Source organism: Chelon labrosus (genome assembly GCF_963514085.1).
Source record: "Chelon labrosus genome assembly, chromosome: 16".
Taxonomy (NCBI): Eukaryota; Metazoa; Chordata; class Actinopteri; order Mugiliformes; family Mugilidae; genus Chelon; species Chelon labrosus.
The window spans coordinates 6416955-6437144 of NC_140349.1; the positions used below are offsets into that span (position 1 = coordinate 6416955).

The following is a 20190-nucleotide window of genomic DNA, read 5'->3' on the forward strand; positions in this document are numbered from 1 at the left end:
TCCCCGTGAGCAGCTTTAACCTGCGATGCCAGCGCGACCGAGGCGTCTCTTCTACGACGAGCACGGGGTCATTAGATAGTAGGTGAAATCACAACACGCTCCGCTGCCATCACCGGAGAGGCTGTTTTATTTATTTATTTATTTTTATTATTTATTTATTTTTCCTTCGAGGAGACGAGGCCTCTAATTCAGGACAGTAGGCTTTAATTTCAGGGGATTAAAAAAAAAAAAAGACCTTTTAAATTGGTCTGTATTAAATCTGGTAGCACGTCAGAGAGGTAGCCGTTTGATTCCTATCATAGAGCATGCAAATTAATCACATATGCACTGGCATGTATTTTATTCAGTAGCTTGGCATGTTGCACACGTAACCGTTTATTGTACTCATTGTAAATCTGTGTACCTGTCATTTGCCAACACGATAGAGCAGAGAGCATGTGGGCCCGGGATGATCTGATGGTCACTCTGTGCATCTCACACTAGCATCTCAGGGATAAATACTCAATAATCTCAGGGTGTGGATTTTGGGGAGCACTGTGAGTCTACAGATCTCTGGATTGCTTCACAAGGCTGCTTGATAATTAATAGCACCACTTAGATTGCTTGAGATAAATTGGATGAAGAGTGTTGGAGGTGGGGGAGGGAGGGAATTGTCTAAAAAGCAAGCAATAAAAAAACAAATTGTGGCAATAAATTGCAGGTTTGAGCCAAAGAACTGAGACGCTGACGTTTGGATTAAGGTGTTGTAGGCAGATAAGTGTTTGCACTTTACAATGCATGCTTGCTGCTAGCTGCCGTGGCAACAACACAGGACGCTAGCCTGCACTCTAAGGTTAATTCATAAAAGTTCTCAAATTCAGCTGTTAACAGACTCGGAGGTGCTCGGTTTAGGAGTAGGGGGGACTTAAAGCTTTGTGGGGTTGGTTGTTTTTGAGGAGCCTCATCAAATAAAACAGCTGCTCTGACATCTGGCGACATGGCATCGATGCACCTACTGCTCCTGAGTCTGCTCTGCGCCCTGTTTGGTGAGTGGACACATTTGTATATCAACACAATATAAGTACAGTTACACATATGTTTATTTATTAATATCCACTTTACGCCAACTGCACTGCTGTTCTTAAGCGTGCTCTGAGATTGCTCGGTATATTTAGTTTATTGATCTTATTACATTTATTATTTATCCTCTTGTTCTCTAGTGTGCTGTGACTAGACCTCAGCGCTCTCCCTTTTCATGTACCTCCTGTTTTAGACAATAAAACCCTCGAAACCTTCTTATTATTTCGTTGTTACGTCATTTTAACCCTCTTTCTTTTTTTGTGTAAACAGTGGACCGGTGTTACGGGGCCTGCGCAGAGGTGGACTCGGACACCGAGGCCGTGGCGGGCAAGGGCTTCAAGCTGGGCTGCATCTCCTGCAAGATGAGGAGCGAGGTGGACGGCTCCGCCACCGTCGAGTGGCGCTTCAGGCCCCAAGGGGAAGCTGATTTTTTTCTGGTGAGCGCAGGTCCAAGCTTCCTTCGTCATGCAAAGCCTCCTCAAAATTAAACCCAAGACATTTCTCTCTAGACGCAAGCTATTAATACACCGCGCACGGCCGAGGTCTTCTCCTTCCTCGCGCACACACACACACACTACACCACACGTGGGCCCTCTTAATGTCCGCCGCTGCCGAGGCCATCGCGATGTTCAGATCCGATCAATGGCAATATATTCCACCACAGAGATCGTTAAAGCTTCAGAGATGACACACGGCTGCACTGACCTTGTGCTGGATCCGTGTTCTGTTGATGTAGCTGCGTTTATTATCCAGCGTAGCGCCGTCCAGAGCACAGCACACATCTGAATAGTTATGTTTTCAAAAAAAGACCAAGACTGTTTTCATGTTTGCATTTACATGTAAGACAAGATAAGGATTCATTTTGTTTCCCAAAGAAGTAGGAAACAGATAAATAACAATCCAAAAAACTAATAGAACAATAGTAAAATAAAATGCTGAACGCTTAAGCCACATGCATAATTTATAGACTGTGCCCAAGGCTCTGTACATATACTGTATGTATGTATAAGTAATGAGCTTCCTGTCCATTAACCCTGATCCCTCCGTGACACCAGATCTACACCTACGACGAGAGCGGCCCCACCATCGAAAGCGACCACTTCGCGGACCGCGTCGACTGGAACGGCAGCAAGAGGAGCAACGACATCCAGGACGCGTCCATATACCTGCTCAACGTCACCTTCAACGACTCGGGCACCTACGCCTGCTTCCTCAACCGCATCCTCACCTACGACAACTATGAGTACAACACCGTCATCAGGAAGCTGGTCCAGCTCAGTGTGGTGGCGAAAGGTAACGTGAAATCAGCTGTGAAATGAGTTAAAAGTTAAAACAATACGTGAAATAAGTTCTGTTTTTATGCTTCCGACATACACCCTCCCACAAATGTGACTACTCGTAGCAGGGATGGAGACCGCAGCAGCTTTGATTTGTCCAAAATCTATTTCCTTGATAATGTCAAACACAAAAAATGCTCCCTCCTTCTGCCTCGTACACTTCGTCTACACAAACGTCTATTTTTGATTACAGTAAAAGTAAAGCCATTATTTGAAATACATAGAGGACACAGATGACTAGCCACCAACTAGTATTTATAAGTCTCAAGGACTGGAGCTTGTGGACTAGTGACTAGTGAAGTGCACAATCTCCTCTACATCCGTGGCTGAAGTGAACTTGAGAAACAACCCAAACAGATCCCACGCAGGTGCTGCTCCCAAGTGGGTTCGCTACTGCTCCTGTATACAAATGGACGCACTGTGGGATCAAACGGTTTATTTGAGAGTTAATGTTAATATATACATCACAGAGCGGAGTCTCAGATGAAGGTAGTTTGGTTTTTCTGGAGACTTTGGTTGCCCTGGACACAAATTGCAATGAATGTAATAAAGAACTGGGACTTGGACAAGAGAAGTGGTGCTGAAATTGAGAAAGAAGTGATTTTGAAAACACTGGAAGGACCCAGAACTTGTCAACAGGACTTCCTTATTGAGCTACAGAACAGTTTAAATGCTTAGATGCTGCGTAGATCGATTAGTCGGGTATAAACCAGAGTTAAAGGCAAAGTTTGTTGTCTGACTTTAGAAGACATTTCATCAGATCTAATCCCGTGTCATGTACACTCACACTCGTGACTTCTGAGGGTATTGTGCATTAACAGAAACCCTTGGAGATCCATACACCTGCATTATTAAAGCGGAACCTGGCGCCGGTTTTCGAGGACGGCCCGAGTCTGGCAGATTCAATGAAGAAGCCACGTAGGATTTTTATGATTAAAGTGGATGCAGCATTGTCGTGCATCAGATTTCATAACGTTGCTCTCTCTGGCCTGGTGATGGGTACAAGTTGTTGTATTTTAAAATTCTGTGGAGCTGCTGCTGGGTGGATGTTTCTCAGGTGGAGATTTCAAGACTTAACGGGTTAAATAAAAAAAAAATAATAATTAAAAGGGAGACGCTCATCTCTCTCTCTCTCTCTGCCATGAGCTAGAATCATCCCCCTCATCTTGGACACTGAGACACACTGTTCAGCAGCTTGATTAAATTATTTCTTTGTAAATGCATACCATCTACAAAACAATCAGACAGTGCACTCTTTAACTCTTTAATCTGTAAAAACACATTTATATGTGTTGCAAAGCTTTAAGACGACCAAATTAATATTGAACAAGTGCAGGAATTTAAATTGCCGTTACATGATTCCATTGAGAAGTCGGTGCAGACTCGCGTAGCTCGGCAATATCCTTTTCACCACAGCTGATATATTCTTTTAAGACGTATCAAAATGCTGAGTGAGGATATTCTCAGGTGACTCACAGGTGGACTGCACCGCGTCCCAAACAATAAGAAATCAGGACCAACGTAACAGAGATTCCTGTTATTATTAATATTCTAATCTGAGCCTTATCAGGTTTCCTCTGCACTGTTTGTCTGATTGTTATTTATTTATTTTTTGTCTTCCTGCGTGCAGCCAGCAGAGGTACAGCCTCCATCGTGTCGGAGGTCATGATGTACGTGTCCATCATCGGCCTGCAGGTCTGGCTCCTCATAGAGATGATATACTGCTACAGGAAGATCTCAGCAGCTGGAGAAGAAGCGTTACGAGAGGCCGCGTGAGTCTACACACATATATATATATATTTATTTATCACGTGTGCGTGCATGTCGCCTTACGGCACGTGAGAATCCTTTATTTACCTTAGACGTAATAAGATTAGCCGTCTTAGTTAAACCGCCGCTGCATTTCTTTGTGCCTGAAAACAGTTATAAGGTTTTTGTCCTTATAAAAGTCTCGGTGAGTCCAACCAGTACTGAATATCAGAGGCAGATGTGTCAGCCAATGTTAGGTTTTACGACTTTGGTTTGTAAGTACCAAGATGAGCGTGCAAGAAAAGTGATTCATTTTTCTTGTGACATTTTGGCCGCCATATCTGCAGATACTGATACTGGTGCGGCTCACACACGTCTGGGTCAAGGCCTGGTCACAACAGGATTTAAAACCGTGCACTTAAGTAATTTGAAAGCAAATCTGCTCGACTGAAAATAAAACCTTTTGTCTTTTAAATTTGCTGATCTGTGACCATCAAGCCGGCTTCTTTTTTCGCTGGCTCTCTGCTGTGACTGGTTACTTCCTCCAAAAACTATTCACACTGATTTAGTGTCAGCCACGTGTATTTCGCCATGAATCCTGCCATGCTTTTATTCATGTCCCGCTGCTGAAATCACACCTGGAACGTCTCAGTCTCCTCGCCGTTCATTTTTGAGATTTTTCACTGTGTCCATTGTGTTTGTGTGCGTTCACTTGTGCCTCTTTGTCGTGTACGCTTTGTCAACGTGTCGTGTTTCCATCCTGTCATCCTCCTCCCTAGTAAAAAGCAAAACCTCCCTCCTGTAAGTCAAAATAAAAAAATAATCCATACTTATATGTATATACGCTTTGCATTGTTTTACCCATGTCACTGTGATACAGGAAGGTATTTAACATTTCTGACGACCACTGAGACTGTTTTTCTGTCTTTCTTTCAGAAATGCTGAATATTTAGCGATAGCGTCAGAAAGTAAAGATAACTGTGCAGGCGTGCAGGTCGGAGACTAGCACAGGTACGTTGTGATCCGTTAAACCAAAGACTTTGTGTTTTTATGTGATCAATGAAAGAAATGTTTGATAGCTTAGGAAACACAATTAGTCCGTTTTAGACTTAAAGAGACAAACTAGCTGCTTCCTCATTGACCTGTCTCTAAGATAAGGTATTTACTGTGCAGACATGCAAGTGGTTTTCTTCGAGTGTGGAAAATAAATTGTACTTATTTACTGCACTTAGAACAGTTTGGAGGTACTTTGAGTATTTCAGTTTTACGCTACGTCTGCTACACTCCTCCAAGTTAAATTAATAGCTTTATTTAATCACCATTTTCAAATACAGAATATTACAAAAAATATGCCAAACAAATAACTTATGTACATATTATTTTAGCTTAATCTACCTAGTAGTCTATCAGGTAGTTAAATAAACATGTTTGCTAGCTGAGTTATTACATTTTTTTCATTTATTATGATCCAGTAATATATTTTTAGATTGTCCCTTTTATAGTACTTAGACTATGAATAACTGTAAGACTATTTAGATGGAAAAACACGTGTGATTTTACTCGTCTCCAAGTTTCTCTTAGGTTTCTCTTTTATTTATTATTCATTGTGAAAATAGTCCATATTTAGGCGACGATCTAAAGACGCTTAACATTCGAGAAGTTTAGTGTTCCCAATGTTTTGGTTACCCCATTAATAAATATATATATCTCATGGGTCGCGTTAACCGAATATTTTCCCTTTTTTTTTTTTTAAGACTGTGACGGAAAAATCTGAAGGCCATCCGACCACTTGGTGGCGAGTGAGCACAATAGTTGGCTCTTGTCTCTAATCGCAGTTTGCATTCCAAACATCGCAGAACTTTTATCAGGGCACGATTTCCTGGTACACCGACTATACTGATGCACACGTCAGACCTCGGCTAAGCATAGACCATATATACAATATATATGTCTATGTGGCTAACGGCTACCTAAATGGAGGAATCGGATGAAAGCATGTTGCTTGGACTGATGAGTTTTTGTGCAAATTGTGCAAAATAAAAGAGTTAGCATAACACTGAAGCACTTCAACCCTACGGTGCCATCTAAGAGCTGTTAGCGCTAGCAGTCCTGGTCCGTGTACGGACAAGACGTGTCGGCAGCCCACACTTTGTTTTTTTCCCCCTACCATTTAAAGTCAATACTGAGAAAGAGTGGGCAAAATATCAGAAACACTTAGCAAAGACCACTATCACCCACTGTGACCCCAATAAATAAAAAAGTAAATGACATTATCCACAAATAATTACACATATCCAGCCTTAAGGTTGACATTTATCACACAAGATTAAATAAAGATGTCAGCAGGCTGCGTTCATAAAACTACAACTAATAGAATGACACTGAAACGGTGCAATAAATCCTGATTTAATAACCATTTCATAGAAAACTGTCAACAGAGTGAATGTTTTAGAGCTTCATATATATGGCACTGGTATAATATGTGCTTTCTTTCTTTGTCTTCAGGCTTCCTTCTTGGACTCAAAACATCCTTCCACCCTCTGACCCGCATGACAACAACCTTGAGACGAAACTCCTCTTCATCTCAAGTCTCCATTTTACCTTCTTCCCGACCACAACCACCACAGATGGATACGACACACAGAGAGAGCATGGTACCAGCACTGTACATAGTGTTCTGCGCTCCAAAGCATGTTCTGCTGCACTTATAAAGAGAAACCATTATGCATTAATGAGCCACATTGTTGACAGCATTAACTGTACATACAGTATTTCTCTAAATATACGTATATGTATGTAAGTGGGAGGAAGTGTTGGGACGCCATGCGGTTGATTGTACAAGAAAGCTTTTTACTAAATCATCCAGTCAGTACCTAATGTATAAATCAGACACACAAACATGTACGGTAATGTTATTTATAAAATAGAATGTGATGGGCTACGATAGACTGTATTTCCAGTTTAATTGCTAGTTGTACATTCAGTGAAACCTAAAGAATAAAAACAGAGAAAACATGTCGTGGACTGGTTTTCGGTTTTAGTGTTTTGTTGTAGAGACAGAAATAACGCACACAACTTCTACTCTGTATTATTTTTATTTCATTTTTATTAGCTAATCATTCTGTAACGGCTCTTTGGATTTACAGGATTTACATTAAGGTCACACCCACATTCATTTACTATAAAGAAACCAATCAAATTCAATCAAACATTAAGATCGGTACCACTTTAATTGGAAAGCTTAACTAGCTTAGCTCCCTCTCACTCTCCATAGTAGTATAATGGGCTGCTAACTGTAGCTTCACATGTAGCGTACACACACGTAGTGCATATTCGTATTTTGCCAACTGTTAAGGTGGAGCTGGAGTCAGGATCTGGTTACGTTAGCTTAGCATAAAGACTGGACTCATAAATGAGCTTAGCTTTGTCCCAAAACCACCCACATACAAGCACAGGTAGCTCTAATCCAGCTGCTTTCTCTGCTTCAAGTGTTCATGCTAAGCTAACTGACTGCTATCTGTAGCTATATATAGCATACGCAAACAATAGTGGTACCACTGTTACTGTCTAACTCTTAGCTAGGTAAATTTTTGCATTTGGCAAAAAGTTAAGGCAGAATTAAGATGTGGTTATGTTAGCTTAGCATAAAGACTGGACTCGTAAATTAGCTTTGTCCCAAAACCACCCACATACAAGCACAGGTAGCTCTAATCTAGCTGCTTTCTCTGCTTCAAGTGTTCAGGCTAAGCTAATTGACTGCTAGCTGTAGCTATATATAGCATACGCAAACAATAGTGGTATCACTGTTGCTGTCTAACTCTTTTTTTGCATTTGGCAAAAAGTTAAGGCGGAATTAAGATGGGGTATTGTTAGCATAGCATAAAGACTGGACTCATAAATTAGCTTAGCTCTGTCCCAAGACAACCTACAAACAAGCACAGATAGATCCAAGTTAGCTGCTTTCTCTGCTTCAAGTGTTCGTGCTAAGCTAATTGACTGCTAACTGTAGCTACAAATGTAGCGTACACAAACAATAGTATCACTGGTACTATCTAATTCTTTACCAAGTAAATTTTTGCATTTGGCAAAAAGTTAAGGTGAGGTTAAGTCGTGGTTATGTTAGCTTAGCATGAAGACTGGAAGCATAAAAAGAGTATTTGTTTAGTTTAGCTTAACTAGCTTAGACCTGTAAAAACAAATATTGCATACCAGTAGAGCAAGGCTACCCGCTTCCATTGGATCCAGTGTTTATGCTAAGCTAACCGGCTGCTAGCTATGGCCTCATAGGAGGCAGCTAATTCTCCAAGAAGCAAATATTTGTATTTTGCAGAATGTTTACACAGATCTGATCGTGGCTATCCTAGCTTAGCATAAAGACCAGAAGCAGGTGGACGCAGCTAGCTAGTCTCTGTCCACAAATTGCGACAGTAATGGGTTTTATTTATTCATTTTTAATTTACTCATTTAACTGGGTCGTTTTCTGTAGTAGCGTGATGATACCATACAGGCAACCTCATTGTAAAGACAAGGTTATAAATCAAGGAGCTTTATTATTGTTGACTTCAGTCTTTATTCTAAGCTAATGTCTTCCTGGCTCCAACTCTAGACTTAACGCAGACATGTACGTGGGGGTTTATGTTCTCATCAGCTTCCCAAATACCTGGCAGTTCCTACAGCCGTAGCACACAGTCTGTACCGGGGTACTGAGGCAGGTTGAGCTGGTACTTCCTCTCCAAGCCGGGCGGCACGAACCGTCCTCCCAGGAAGTGATACCGTCCTCTGAACGCGGCGGCCGATTTCTTTGGAGCCGTGAGAGAAATGAGCATGTCGGGCTGGAGTCCGTCTGCGCTGCCCTGCTCCACATCCCAACCTTTAAAACGAAACAAACAGGATATCTGAATCCAGTCGAAGGTTCGGTCTGACAGCGGGTTACCAAAACAGACCCCTCCATGCAAATGCATCTATTGATTTTTGGGTTATCCTGCACCAGTCATGGAGGAAGGAGACGATAAGGAGCCTTTGTCATTATATCCCCCCAGCAAAGCTCTGCCGGCCAAGTAACCCACAGAATGACACATTTTAGATATATAAGACATCTATTTTTAGATAACATTCAAATTGAGCTGTTATCAGGCCACACTAGTATTCCACTTTCCATGAGAATAAAAATACCTCACGTAACCACCTCAATCAGAACAGACTGGCCTCATCGGATCGTTTCTCTCTGGTTGGAATAAATACTTAATTTTGTCTGTGACTGGACGTAAACATGGAATCCATGTCCACATTTTAGCCTGAGAAGACGGATGGTTTGGAAGAGGAGTCTATATGAATTCAGAAAATGCTTTTCTTAAAGGGGAACTACTGTTTTTTCACAACCTGGACCTTATTTCTGGCATAAAATACGCTTGTTTACTCACCCATATAACTTTGGTGTCATTTGTAGTCCATTGGGAGATGTTTAGATCAGCGTATATCCATATAGTGGGAGTGAATGGGGCACCGAAACGCAGCCTCTAAATAACGTGTTATCTGCCGCGAAGCTCATTTATTTCACCCATATTTTGTTATGATACGCTAGTGCTATTCCCCGTTGAGTCCGGAGTTACCTGTTATCATCATCCGGGGTCTGTAGGTCAATCTGATTATCTCCCGAAGGACTACAAATTACACATACAGTTATATAGGTGAGTAAATGATCGTATTTTATGCCAGAAATAAGATCCAGCTTGTAAAAAAACAGTAGTTTCCTTTCAATATCTTTTATCAAAATATTCAGATCTCTCCAAAAGATTCACCGTCATTCACACCTTGAGTCTCTAACGAGGCCATTAGAGCACCTATTATTGGGAAAACCAGATTCAAACATCCAATTACAGGTGAGTATCTGGTCATAACCAGACCCTCGTCATGCGAGTTTCAGGTGGACACTCAATATGAAAAGACTGGCATCAGATCCGAAGGCAAAACAACCTGATTTACACACTTTTCTACAGCTACAGTACATATCCTCTTCTCTTCTGACCTGAGGGGATGTCGATGCTGGCCACAGGGACGGTGGTCTTCTTCATCACGTCCAGGATGGAGCCAAAGGGCTCTCGCACCGCCCCCTTGAAGCTGAAGCCAAAGATGGCGTCTATCACCACGTTGTAAGCCTCATCAATCATTTTAGCCTGGGAAAGAACATAAATAAGTAACCACTGCTGTGTATTAACCCTGATACAGTTATTAATTACATGACTGCCGCTGCTGTTTGTTGCATTAAAAGCCAATCTCCCCACAGGGATCTTTAAGGCCTCGTCTCCTCTCAGCCTCATTCAGCTCTAATCACGTTTAATACAAAATGCATAAACAGTCGGCAGCGTGTTTACGAGTGCACTGTGAAGAAAGCTGCTGCATAATTGATGAACGCCGAACCTCTGGCATCTCCGTCAGGAAGGGGATCTCCATCTTCTGACACTGGGTGGTCAGGCCTTGGAACAGCGGCTTGTTTGGCCTCTTCGGGTACAAGATGGTGGGCTCGTATCCCTGCGGCAGGACACAGAAAGTAGAAGGAGACGTTCACCTACACAAGTTAATCTCCACTGATCAGAGACTTGGAGGCTTGACGGCGTAAAACTGTGAAACTCACAAAGAGTTTGAGATGACGGGCACAGACGAGGCCGTCGCCACCGTTGTTTCCTGGTCCACAGATCACCAGGAGAGAAGGTCTGGCCTTCACCAGAGATGTAAGTGGATACGCCTGCAGGAAAAAAAAACATAACACGATATATTTATACACCACGGCATCGTAGCAGGTATCTGACAGGAAGAAGAGGGTTTTATTGACAGCAGCTGCTGGAGAGAAATCCCTCCAGAGAGTCATAAGATAATCAGAACTACACAATAAGATTAACTTTCCAGAGTCTCACCCGTGTGATGGCTGTGGCACAGCTGAGTCCAGCCAGCTCCATCAGCTGATCCACACTGAAGCCGTACTCACTGAACAGCTCTTCATCAATGTGCTGGGCCTCCTCCTGCCTGTGAAGAGACAACAGCTCAGTCCGGTCCCTCTACAAACACACACGGTCTGGAGCAACTGCTATGAAACCTCACCCGAGGTATTTGATCGTCTGGGCCATGGTGGACGCCGGTCTGCCGCCGCTGAAACAGTCCTGCTTACGGATGTCAGTTGCGGCGGACAGTGAACATGTCCCCGTCTGAGCGAGGGCGGCCGCTGCTCGCGAGGTCACCAGGAAGCCGATCCCAACCAGAGCCCGAACGCTCAACATCCAGGTGGATACGAGCTGGACGAGAAAAACAGCCCAGTGAGCAAAGAGTCTTCAATCTGCTGATGCTACACTGTTTTTTTTTTTTGTGCACATTTTTGTTCCCGCCGTCCACCTGCAGACTGACTTATCTCAAAAGAGGGATTACACATCAAACATTCCTGGCGCTCTCAGCTGCAGACTCTTAAAAATAGTCTGTTTGAAGCATAACGTTTAGCCGAAGAATAAATAAACTCAAGGTGGCCGAGAGAGCTCGACGCACTGCAGCTTAAGAAAACACACGCAAATAGAAAAAAAACACAGCGAAAGTGGGAAAAGGTCTTCATCAGTTAGACGGCACACGTGATGAAAACAGCAGCAAATACAGAAACACAATAAAAAACAATAGTAAATGTTTAAAAAGTGATAGTTTTTGAAATTTTAACACCTGATTGCATGATTCCTCATAAGCCTGTTCAAATTATCTGACAAAATACATAAATAATTTGCAGACTGACTGCATTAATAACATTAAAACATTTATTCTGACCCTTTTCGTCACCTTTTGGGGCCCCCTGGAAATATTTCCATTATTGTTTGTGCAGCTCAAGTGTTGTCAGATTTATAAAGATGATGCTGCAGCGCGTCGAGCTCTCTCAGCCACGGTTTAAACTGCGTTTTTTTGTTGTTGTTGTTTTTAAATGCAACTTGGATTTTAAATCATGAGTCATCTGTCTGGATTAACTCATGACTCACTGCTATCAAGTAGGGCTTTCCTATTATTTAACTAACTGATCAGTCTGTAAGTAATTTGTCGAGCAAGATTTGTGTTATTGCAAATATCTAGTTTGCTTATTTGGCACTTTTAACTATTTCCTGACAGTTTACAGTCTCAATGAATCACCTGGTGACCAAAATACATTTTACCTGGTGCCACTCTGGTGGGCCACAAGACAAAAAGTATATAAAATCTATAATTATATAAAACCAGGAAAGGAAAGTTGATAACTGAACTGATAATATAATTCTACTTAGCTGCAGCTATGTCTTAAATACTATTAAATTTTGATTATAATATAAGAAATAAACGAAGGAAAGGCCACAAAATTCACATTTAAAATAATTTCTATATTTTTTTTACATGACAAAATTGTTGCTGGTTATTTTCAACACAATATAAAGACAAAACAAAAGAAAATGCTGTAAAACATAGAAACTAATTTGGCTAAATAACATGCAGCTGTTTGTGTTCATGTCAGCTGATGTTAAAACGCAGCATAATTCTACTTTTGTGTGTTAACATTAAAGTTATTTTGTGTTTTCACAGCCATTATCATTCGTGTTATTGTTTGCAGGTTTGCAGAGCTGCAGTTTTATAAAGCACACCTCGCAGTTTGTTGTTTTGCTAAAAGCTGCTAGCTAACCTCCAACATTTCCTTCACCTTTCTCGTGACCTCGTGACACAATATTAACGACACTCACCAGGTGTTAACTTCACATGCAGGTGTGTCCTTCTATACAACACAATAATACAACTTACAGGTCAACAATGGACTGACAAACGTTTGAAGCTGCGCTGCTAAAACCACACAGTCAATGTGCTAAACTAGCAGCCCAACGGCGGCGCCTACTTCCGGGTTGAAAAAAAAAACAAAACGCTGCTCTGATTGGAGGAGTGATTGTAACACGCATGCGCAAGAGTGTTGCTCTGATTCCGGAAGTGGACAGTCGTGGACGTTGCTTTTATGACTTTTACTTATCTAAAAGTGGAAATACTAGATAATAAAATGAATCATAGAGGTAGTAAAATATATAAATCAAACATAAGTATATTTTAATGATTATCTGGCCGTTACAACTAGTATAAGCATTTCATATAGTGCTTATTTATTACATTTAATGAATAATAATACAATAAATGGAGTTATAATTAATATAAATATTTCAATATATATCTATTTGTATATTCATATTAAGAGTTGTTTTCTTTTTTTTCAACCAAATTTGTGATTAATGATATAGGATGTATAAATAAACCTTTTAAATTAAGCTGAGCTGTTTAAGAGTTTTTATTTGGTCTTTATTTTGAACAAAAATAAGTTTAAAATTAAAGTACGGACTGGCAAACATGCTGTGACACTTGAATAAATGGATGTTGTTGATTTAATTTCATCATCTAACAATTACACGATCTTATTAATTAAACAGATCAAATATAGCTCAGACAACATTGAATTAATTCAAATAAGACAACTAAGGGCGTTTTCTGAAAATTCATTTATTGATATCAGTAAAAATACACAACAGTGTGTAGGTCTAGAGCAAGGCTGGCATCAATTTACTTCAATCATTTACTCGATTAAATGAAAAACTAAAAATGATTTTGCTAGAATTATGACTTGATGATCACAACCTCGCTGTGTCAGTGTATCTATAACTAGAAAGAGTGAGTGTTTCAATATTTGGTACAGTACAATTATATTTTACTGCCTCCTGTTGAACAGCTTTAAATGTGAAGAATAAAAACAAAAAACATTTTTAATCAGCGTTTAAATTCAAGAATATGTTTCATAAGCATGCCTATGTACATATAAAAAAAAAGCATTATCAACTTTTATTGCATATGATATTTTGAAATATATCCCAAGCTACATGAACTCAAGTAATAACTACAACTAATAGTAACTAAACAATTAATAACTGAAGTGTAATTAAGTGTTTAAACATGGATCCAGACGGTTCACATGATTGGACAGTTCTCCATTCTGGCTCCAGTCTGAAAAGAAAAGTTGACAAATTCAAATCAAAGACAAATACTTAACGGATTTTTACAGAAAAACTAATACATATATATCCTGTGTATTACGTATTACCCACCTTGCGAGGTGTGCTCGTGCTGATGACGTAGGAGTGGGGCAGTAAACCCTCGGAGATGCCTCCGCTGCGGAAGGAGCGGGAGGGAGAGGACACGGAGCAGTTGGTGGATTTCTCTGAAGGAAGTCCACAGGAGCCGCACACGACTGTCCGGCTGCGCAGGTTGTACTCACTGTCCCCACAAGTGCTGTGAGCCACCTGCTGAGGCCAAGACGGAGATTCAGTGTCGGCACATTTAATTATAACTCACTGAAACTCTTATATATTTCTATCTCTTGGCCTACTTACTAATTTTTTATCTAATGTGTATTTTTGCTCTGTCTTGTCCCACAAGTCGTGTTCTTAAGGTATTTTGGGTTTAGTTTGATGCACATAATCTTCACATTGTATTTTGCTACTGAAGATCAAATGTTATGTATATATAACTTCTCTCACCATATCATCATCATCTTCTTCAAACTGTGTCCGGGTGACCTTCCTCATCGCCATTTCCTGTTAAAAATCAAAACAAAAACAACTCTTATTCATTAATTTATTCTTGTGCATATTTAAGTTTCAGTTCATTTTAACCACGTGACTACTGATGCTTCCTAAGTGTGAACTATCAAATTTAAAGTACCTCTCCGTTGGCGCTGATCAGAGTGGTCTTGAACAGATCTCCGGTGCCCCAGCTGGCCTGAGTCTTCCACACCAGGTCGGAAGGAGGATTGTGGGTCCGACCAGCGTTAGAGGCCCAGATCTGACCAAAATAAAAAGACACAGTACAGAGTTAATATCTGTATTCATCAGTGTGTTTCTGATTCTGATTACCGATTAACGGTGCTTCTAACCGTGACTCTCTGACCAGCCTTCAAGGTGAATTTAGCGGGGAACTTGAAGATGATCGGAGCACCAGATCCCACCTGACGCTTCACCTGCCAGTTCCCCAGATTTTGGTCCTACAGGAACAAGAGGATGTTTGATGACATGTCAGAATAAAAGCGTGCAAATGCATTATAATTAAACCTCTACTGCATCTTCTCACCTCATCTGATTTGTTGCTGAGTTTCACATATTTCCCGTCCAGGTCCACCTCGTCCACGGTGCACCGCCCGCTGGCTGAGGCCTGCTGGGTGATGCGAGTGCGGGACACGGCTCCACCTGCGAAGCTGGAGGCCTCGCTGTCGGTGTCGTTGGGGCGGCGTCTCTTGGCGGGGGTGCCCTGAACGCTGCAGTTGTTCGATCGAGAGTGAGCTCCCGAAGTAGAGCAGCGACTACCTGTCACTCTGGTGGGAGGGGGGCTGGGGGATAGGCGCAGCCTGCGGGGATGAACGTGATGATGTTGGTGAATGACTGAGTGACTGATTTATTATTTTCATCGTTAAAAAAACTGATTACCTTTCCTCCTCTCCTTCCAGCAGCTTCCTGTAAGCGCAGATCTCCATATCCAGGGCCAGCTTAACATCAAGGAGCTCCTGATACTCATCCAGCTGCTGCTGCATCTGCTGCCTCATCTCTGCCATTTCTCTGTCTTTCTCTCCAAGCAGGCGACGAGTGGTGTCTCGCTCCCGAGACAGAGCGTCCTCCAGGTCCCTCACCTTGGCCTCGCGAGCCGCCAGCTGGATCAGACAGAAGATTCAAAAGTTGTCTGATGAGAATCAAACAAGACTGGAAACACACACACCTTTTATGTGTTGTCTTTTTATAAAACACGTCCCCTATGAGTTCCTAAATGATCTGTGCCTCAGTGGATGATGTGTAGTTGTGTCTTGCACAACATAAGTTTCTGATAACCTGTTTCTGCAGCTGGCTGAGCTGAGCCGACGTGGACTCCAGGCGGATTCGAGTCTGTTGGAGCTCCTCGTGAGTAGCTCCAACCAGGTGGCTGCTCCTGTCCGCTGACAGACGAGCATTTTCAAGCTGAAACAGAGAAACAACAAAGGGATGAGATCCATAAAACGTGGACAACAGCTGAATATTGGTCTGCTATCTTTATATCTCTAGTCTACCTTGGCATTGAAGGTTTTCTCGATCTCATCCTTGTACATTTTAATCTGCAGTTCGTGCTGGCCACGCATCTCCACCAATGCTTCCGCCAGTTTGCTTTCAAACTCCTGCTGGTGGCCGCTATCCAGCTCGATCACGCGGGACTCATGGCGCCTCTTTACCTCCCGCAGCTCCTGTTGAAGAAACACCGTAAATGATTTCCTTTTTCTTTACCCAATGTACAAACACCACTCACAGATGATAAGGACGTTCGTCAGCTGAGTCTGACCTCAGAGTGGAGGTTCTTCTGAAAGTCCAGCTCCTCTTTGAGAGTCTGGATGCGATTCTCGCCGTCCACTCTCCTCAGCATCTCGTCCTGCAGCTGCTTCCTGGCATCACCCAGACTGGTGTCCAGCTGAGAAAGGCGCAAAGAGGAGCTGAATATTAGCACAAAGCACCTCCAGATAAACATGCAGCAGGTATGCAGGAAGTACAATCAGTGTGTAGGCAAGTTGAAAGACTGACTTTTGGTCTGAATCAATCAACATTTAATTCTGCTCCCTCAAAACCGCAATTGATGAAATGATCACGTAATGAAGTTACAATAGAAGAACACCACTTCCCATGTGATTCCTTTTCTTACGCTTACCTATAAAGGTGTGTCTTAACCCTCTCTCTCTCTGTTCGTCTCAGTTCCCACCCTCCACATCCCTCTCTTTTCTTTTCTTTTCTTTTCTTTTCTATCGTCTACTACAGGAACCGAGGCGGGACAAGGAGCTGAAGCTTCCTGAGACGTGCCCCACACCTTTAGTCTCGCCCACCATCGCCCTTCCACATATTCCGCCCCTCTCATCCCTCCATACATTTCCCCTCACCCACATCCTGTCCACCAATGCACGTCCTTGAAACAATCAGGGCGTGGTCTTTGTTAGGAAGTGTATAAACAGGGAGTGAGAGAGCGTTGTGAAGAACAAGATAAGATAGATAAGATAAGCTTTTATTAATTTGCTTGTAAGAACACGGAACGAGATTACGCCTGAAAACGAGGGCCACATATTCAATCAGTAGAAAGGAACAAAAGACAGACCACATCATTCATAACATGAAATGTGAACAAAACAGCGGAAGAACATAAGAAAAATATAACTTATAACAACAAGAGCTTTAACGTGAGCGTGGGTCTGAGTTTACCTTGGCGACCTGCGCCTTCAGGTCCCTGTTTTCTGCGTCGAGGTTCCGCTTCTCTCCCAGAGCCGTGGTCAAGGAGGCGTCCTTCGAGTTCAGCAGAGCCTCCAGGTCTTTGAGTCTCTGCAGGGCTCCTGTCAACTCTGACTCCTTTTTGGTGTTCCTGCAAAGAAAAAAACACAGCTTAGATGTAACGTTACGTCTTCTTCAGTGGGGTTCAAGAACTGATAGATGATATAGAATATGCAGAAGATAATTTTTTTATTTTTCACTTTGCAGCTACTATAGTTTCCTTCGGGCTAATGAGTCACATCTATTTTTGACTAAGGATGCAGCCCGAGTGAAACAGGGGAAAGACCTTGGCGCATATGACTCACGGGCCACAATAATTCGCTTCCAGTCCAAAGTGTCTCGTAGCCACAAGCCACAGCCGTTGATGTTTAGCTGAGGCGCTGCCACGGCAACGGCTCGGCTTTGCCAAACACACACACACACACACACTGGCCATCGTTTCAATATTTATGGAAAACTAATGGAGGCAGGAGCCTTCCAAACACTGCCACGTATTGTGTATAATGATCACTCTCTGGTGAAGGAGGAGAAACTGGGGAAAGAGTTAGTCATCACGCTCTGGATGGGACAGCATGGGAAGAAGTTGGTTGTGGAGGTCCGACGTCAAACTGCAGCCAGCAGCGAGGAGGGAGCTGCAGGGAGCGGCCACGGCTCCCGGAGAGTCAGCGAGTTAAATAAGCATCGGTTACTTCAGAGCTAATGAGTAACTTCTGTTCGTTGCTACTTGCTCACGTGCACAAATGTTTTTGATTCTGACGCCGGAATAACAAAATACTAAAAGATTTGGTTGCAAAAGGGGGATTTCAGAAACCTTGAGTCAAACAATCAGCTCATGATCATTAGATAAAAAAGTAAAATAAATAAATAAAATAACTGGATCAGTAGCTCATTGTCATTTATTTATTTTTTTTTGTTTTTTTTTTGTTTTACTTTTGACCAAAATAACCGCAGCTGTGCTCTCCAAGAAAGTATTTAAAACCAAACAATGTTATATTATTTGAACAGCTGTGGTCATAAAGTCATAATTATAGGACAATGGTAAGTGCTATATAGTAGTTTAAATGATGCACAAGCAGAAAAGAGTCATAAAGTCAATAAACTGATTAAAGGCATCGAAGATTTGCCATAAGTTTCTCCGTAACATCTCCTGAGCGGGTTGAAATGAATACAAATGCATTCAAACTAGTGTTTTGTCTTTAAAAGTTGAAAAACTCCAACGTTAATTGTGAAGAAACTCCTTAACACAAGACATTTAAGGCCCTTAAAGTGTTGGGACACCACTAAACACACCTAACACCACTAAACACCACCTCTTGCACAGACAGCAAACAATAAATGATTCACGTTTGGACCAGAGCAGTGGACCGCAACCCACCTGGCCTTCAGCTCCTTGTAGTCCTCCTTCACCTTGCCCAGCTCCAGCTGCAGCCGCGCTCTCTCCTTGGCCACCGAGTCCAGAGTCTGACGGGCATCGGCCAGCTCCGTCTCGTACGCGGCCTTCAGGCCCGTCAGCTCCCGGCTGACCTCCGTCTCGGACTCGGTGATGCGCAGACGCAGGCCGGCGTTCTCGGCCTCCAGAAAGCGGACCTTGTCGATGTAGACGGCCAGGCGGTCGTTGAGGTTGCACAGGTCCTCCTTCTCCTGGAGACGGGTGATGCGGTTGGGGGACACCGCCGCATTTGCACCTCGAGGCGTGTTCTTGGGAGTTGCCATTTCGCTTTTTTGCCTTTGTAGAAGAAAAAAAAAAGACATTAATATAGATTTTTGATTCTTAATGAGTTTGTTTCACATGTAGAATAAATGATTTGCTCTACAGATGCAAATGAATGACTATGCAGCTCACTCTACATTTAAAATGAATAAATCCAGGAAGCAAACACGGAAAAGGCGTCAAATTCTTCCATAAGTTAGTTTTAAAAAGTTTTAAAATAAAAGCGAGTCTTCATACAAACACAGTAATGTTAAAAGAAAGAAAACAATTCACCATAAAATATTCATCGTCTTCCGAAACACCTTTTTCGTGCACAAACATGAAACACACAAAAGAGACGAAGCCTAATTAAGCAAAAGACATGTAGGGAGGGGTCACGACTCCACCCTAAAGACAAAGTAAAATCCTTGCAAAGAACTTTTTTTGAGTTATATTTACCTTTTTAAAGCTCGCTAGACGAAGAAAAAGCTCAGCTCTGAGGATCTTCAAGGACTAGTTTGTTGATTTTCTCTAATATCTTGTGATCTTGAGTCTTAGTTCTCAGACAGTGTTCGGTCTGTTACTGCTCTGTCTGCAAACCCATCTGAGAGTGCCCATGTAGGAAAGAATGAGATGGGAGGAGAGAGGCTGGCCTCCAGTTTGGCACTTTGTAGGTGGTTGTTCGTCTCTCTCTCTCTCTTTCTCTCTCTCTTTCTGAAATGGGTGTGCAGTCTGAATGAATGAGTCACCCCTTTGCTCAAAGAAACGCAAAATTCCGTGTGATATATACAAGGGATAATTTTTAGCAGACTTATTGGCTCAGACTTGAGCACAAGTCATTTACAGTAAACCACGCTCGCCCATCTTCCCAGTGAAGTTATGTAAATATTGTTTTAGCCGTCTTTTAGTCACTGCTGCTGTTTTTGTGCAGGATTTATCAAATTAATCCCATCGCTAACGGACATTTACAGAACCGGAGTAATCAGAAGAGCCCACAAAAAGAAAAACTCTT

General features: G+C 42.1%; 3 protein-coding genes across 5 annotated transcripts; 1 reads left to right on the forward strand and 2 right to left on the reverse strand.

The window, feature by feature from the left end:
• Positions 1–225: 225 nt before the first annotated feature.
• scn1bb (sodium channel, voltage-gated, type I, beta b) lies at positions 226–6783 on the forward strand. The gene is made up of 6 exons (XM_084563731.1): positions 226–1025; positions 1330–1496; positions 2115–2352; positions 4027–4168; positions 5082–5156; positions 6651–6783. Exons 1-5 carry the CDS (start codon positions 977–979, stop codon positions 5149–5151), a joined length of 666 nt encoding a protein of 221 aa, XP_084419857.1. The 5' UTR covers positions 226–976; the 3' UTR covers positions 5152–5156; positions 6651–6783.
• Positions 6784–7243: 460 nt separating this feature from the next.
• naxe (NAD(P)HX epimerase) lies at positions 7244–13122 on the reverse strand. The gene is made up of 7 exons (XM_084563730.1): positions 12875–13122; positions 11241–11431; positions 11057–11165; positions 10777–10887; positions 10563–10673; positions 10171–10318; positions 7244–9015 (listed from the first exon to the last, which is right to left on the reverse strand). The coding sequence occupies exons 2-7, from the start codon at positions 11414–11416 to the stop codon at positions 8816–8818; spliced, it is 855 nt and encodes a 284-aa protein (XP_084419856.1). The 5' UTR covers positions 11417–11431; positions 12875–13122; the 3' UTR covers positions 7244–8815.
• A 584-nt stretch (positions 13123–13706) lies between these two features.
• LOC311501891 (lamin-A-like) lies at positions 13707–19270 on the reverse strand. 3 transcript variants are annotated; one of them, XM_084563942.1, is made up of 12 exons: positions 18864–19270; positions 17423–17579; positions 16521–16646; positions 16255–16425; positions 16040–16165; positions 15644–15864; positions 15291–15564; positions 15097–15204; positions 14886–15005; positions 14702–14758; positions 14270–14464; positions 13707–14168 (listed from the first exon to the last, which is right to left on the reverse strand). In XM_084563942.1, the coding sequence occupies exons 1-12, from the start codon at positions 19238–19240 to the stop codon at positions 14133–14135; spliced, it is 1968 nt and encodes a 655-aa protein (XP_084420068.1). In that variant the 5' UTR covers positions 19241–19270; the 3' UTR covers positions 13707–14132. The 3 variants fall into 3 exon arrangements, with proteins under 3 accessions (XP_084420068.1, XP_084420067.1, XP_084420069.1); XM_084563941.1 differs by having other exon boundaries at positions 14270–14467; XM_084563943.1 differs by lacking the exon at positions 13707–14168 and having other exon boundaries at positions 14246–14467.
• Positions 19271–20190: the final 920 nt, after the last annotated feature.

What these genes read in the sequence shown, in the direction of transcription:
- scn1bb (XM_084563731.1), top strand. Translation starts at nt 977, where the DNA reads ATGGCATCGATGCACCTACTGCTCCTGAGTCTGCTCTGCGCCCTGTTT. An exon ending in GGGAAGCTGATTTTTTTCTG is followed by an intron (nt 1,497 to 2,114) that starts GTGAGCGCAGGT and finishes CCGTGACACCAG; the next exon opens with ATCTACACCTACGACGAGAG. An exon ending in GAAGCGTTACGAGAGGCCGC is followed by an intron (nt 4,169 to 5,081) that starts GTGAGTCTACAC and finishes TCTTTCTTTCAG; the next exon opens with AAATGCTGAATATTTAGCGA.
- naxe (XM_084563730.1), bottom strand. Translation starts at nt 11,416, where the DNA reads ATGTTGAGCGTTCGGGCTCTGGTTGGGATCGGCTTCCTGGTGACCTCG. An exon ending in CCCGTCATCTCAAACTCTTT is followed by an intron (nt 10,674 to 10,776) that starts GTGAGTTTCACA and finishes GTCCTGCCGCAG; the next exon opens with GGATACGAGCCCACCATCTT. An exon ending in TCCTGACGGAGATGCCAGAG is followed by an intron (nt 10,319 to 10,562) that starts GTTCGGCGTTCA and finishes GTTCTTTCCCAG; the next exon opens with GCTAAAATGATTGATGAGGC.
- LOC311501891 (XM_084563941.1), bottom strand. Translation starts at nt 19,240, where the DNA reads ATGTCTTTTTTTTTTCTTCTACAAAGGCAAAAAAGCGAAATGGCAACT. An exon ending in AGAAGAACCTCCACTCTGAG is followed by an intron (nt 16,426 to 16,520) that starts GTCAGACTCAGC and finishes TTTCTTCAACAG; the next exon opens with GAGCTGCGGGAGGTAAAGAG. An exon ending in AGGCTGGTCAGAGAGTCACG is followed by an intron (nt 15,006 to 15,096) that starts GTTAGAAGCACC and finishes TATTTTGGTCAG; the next exon opens with ATCTGGGCCTCTAACGCTGG.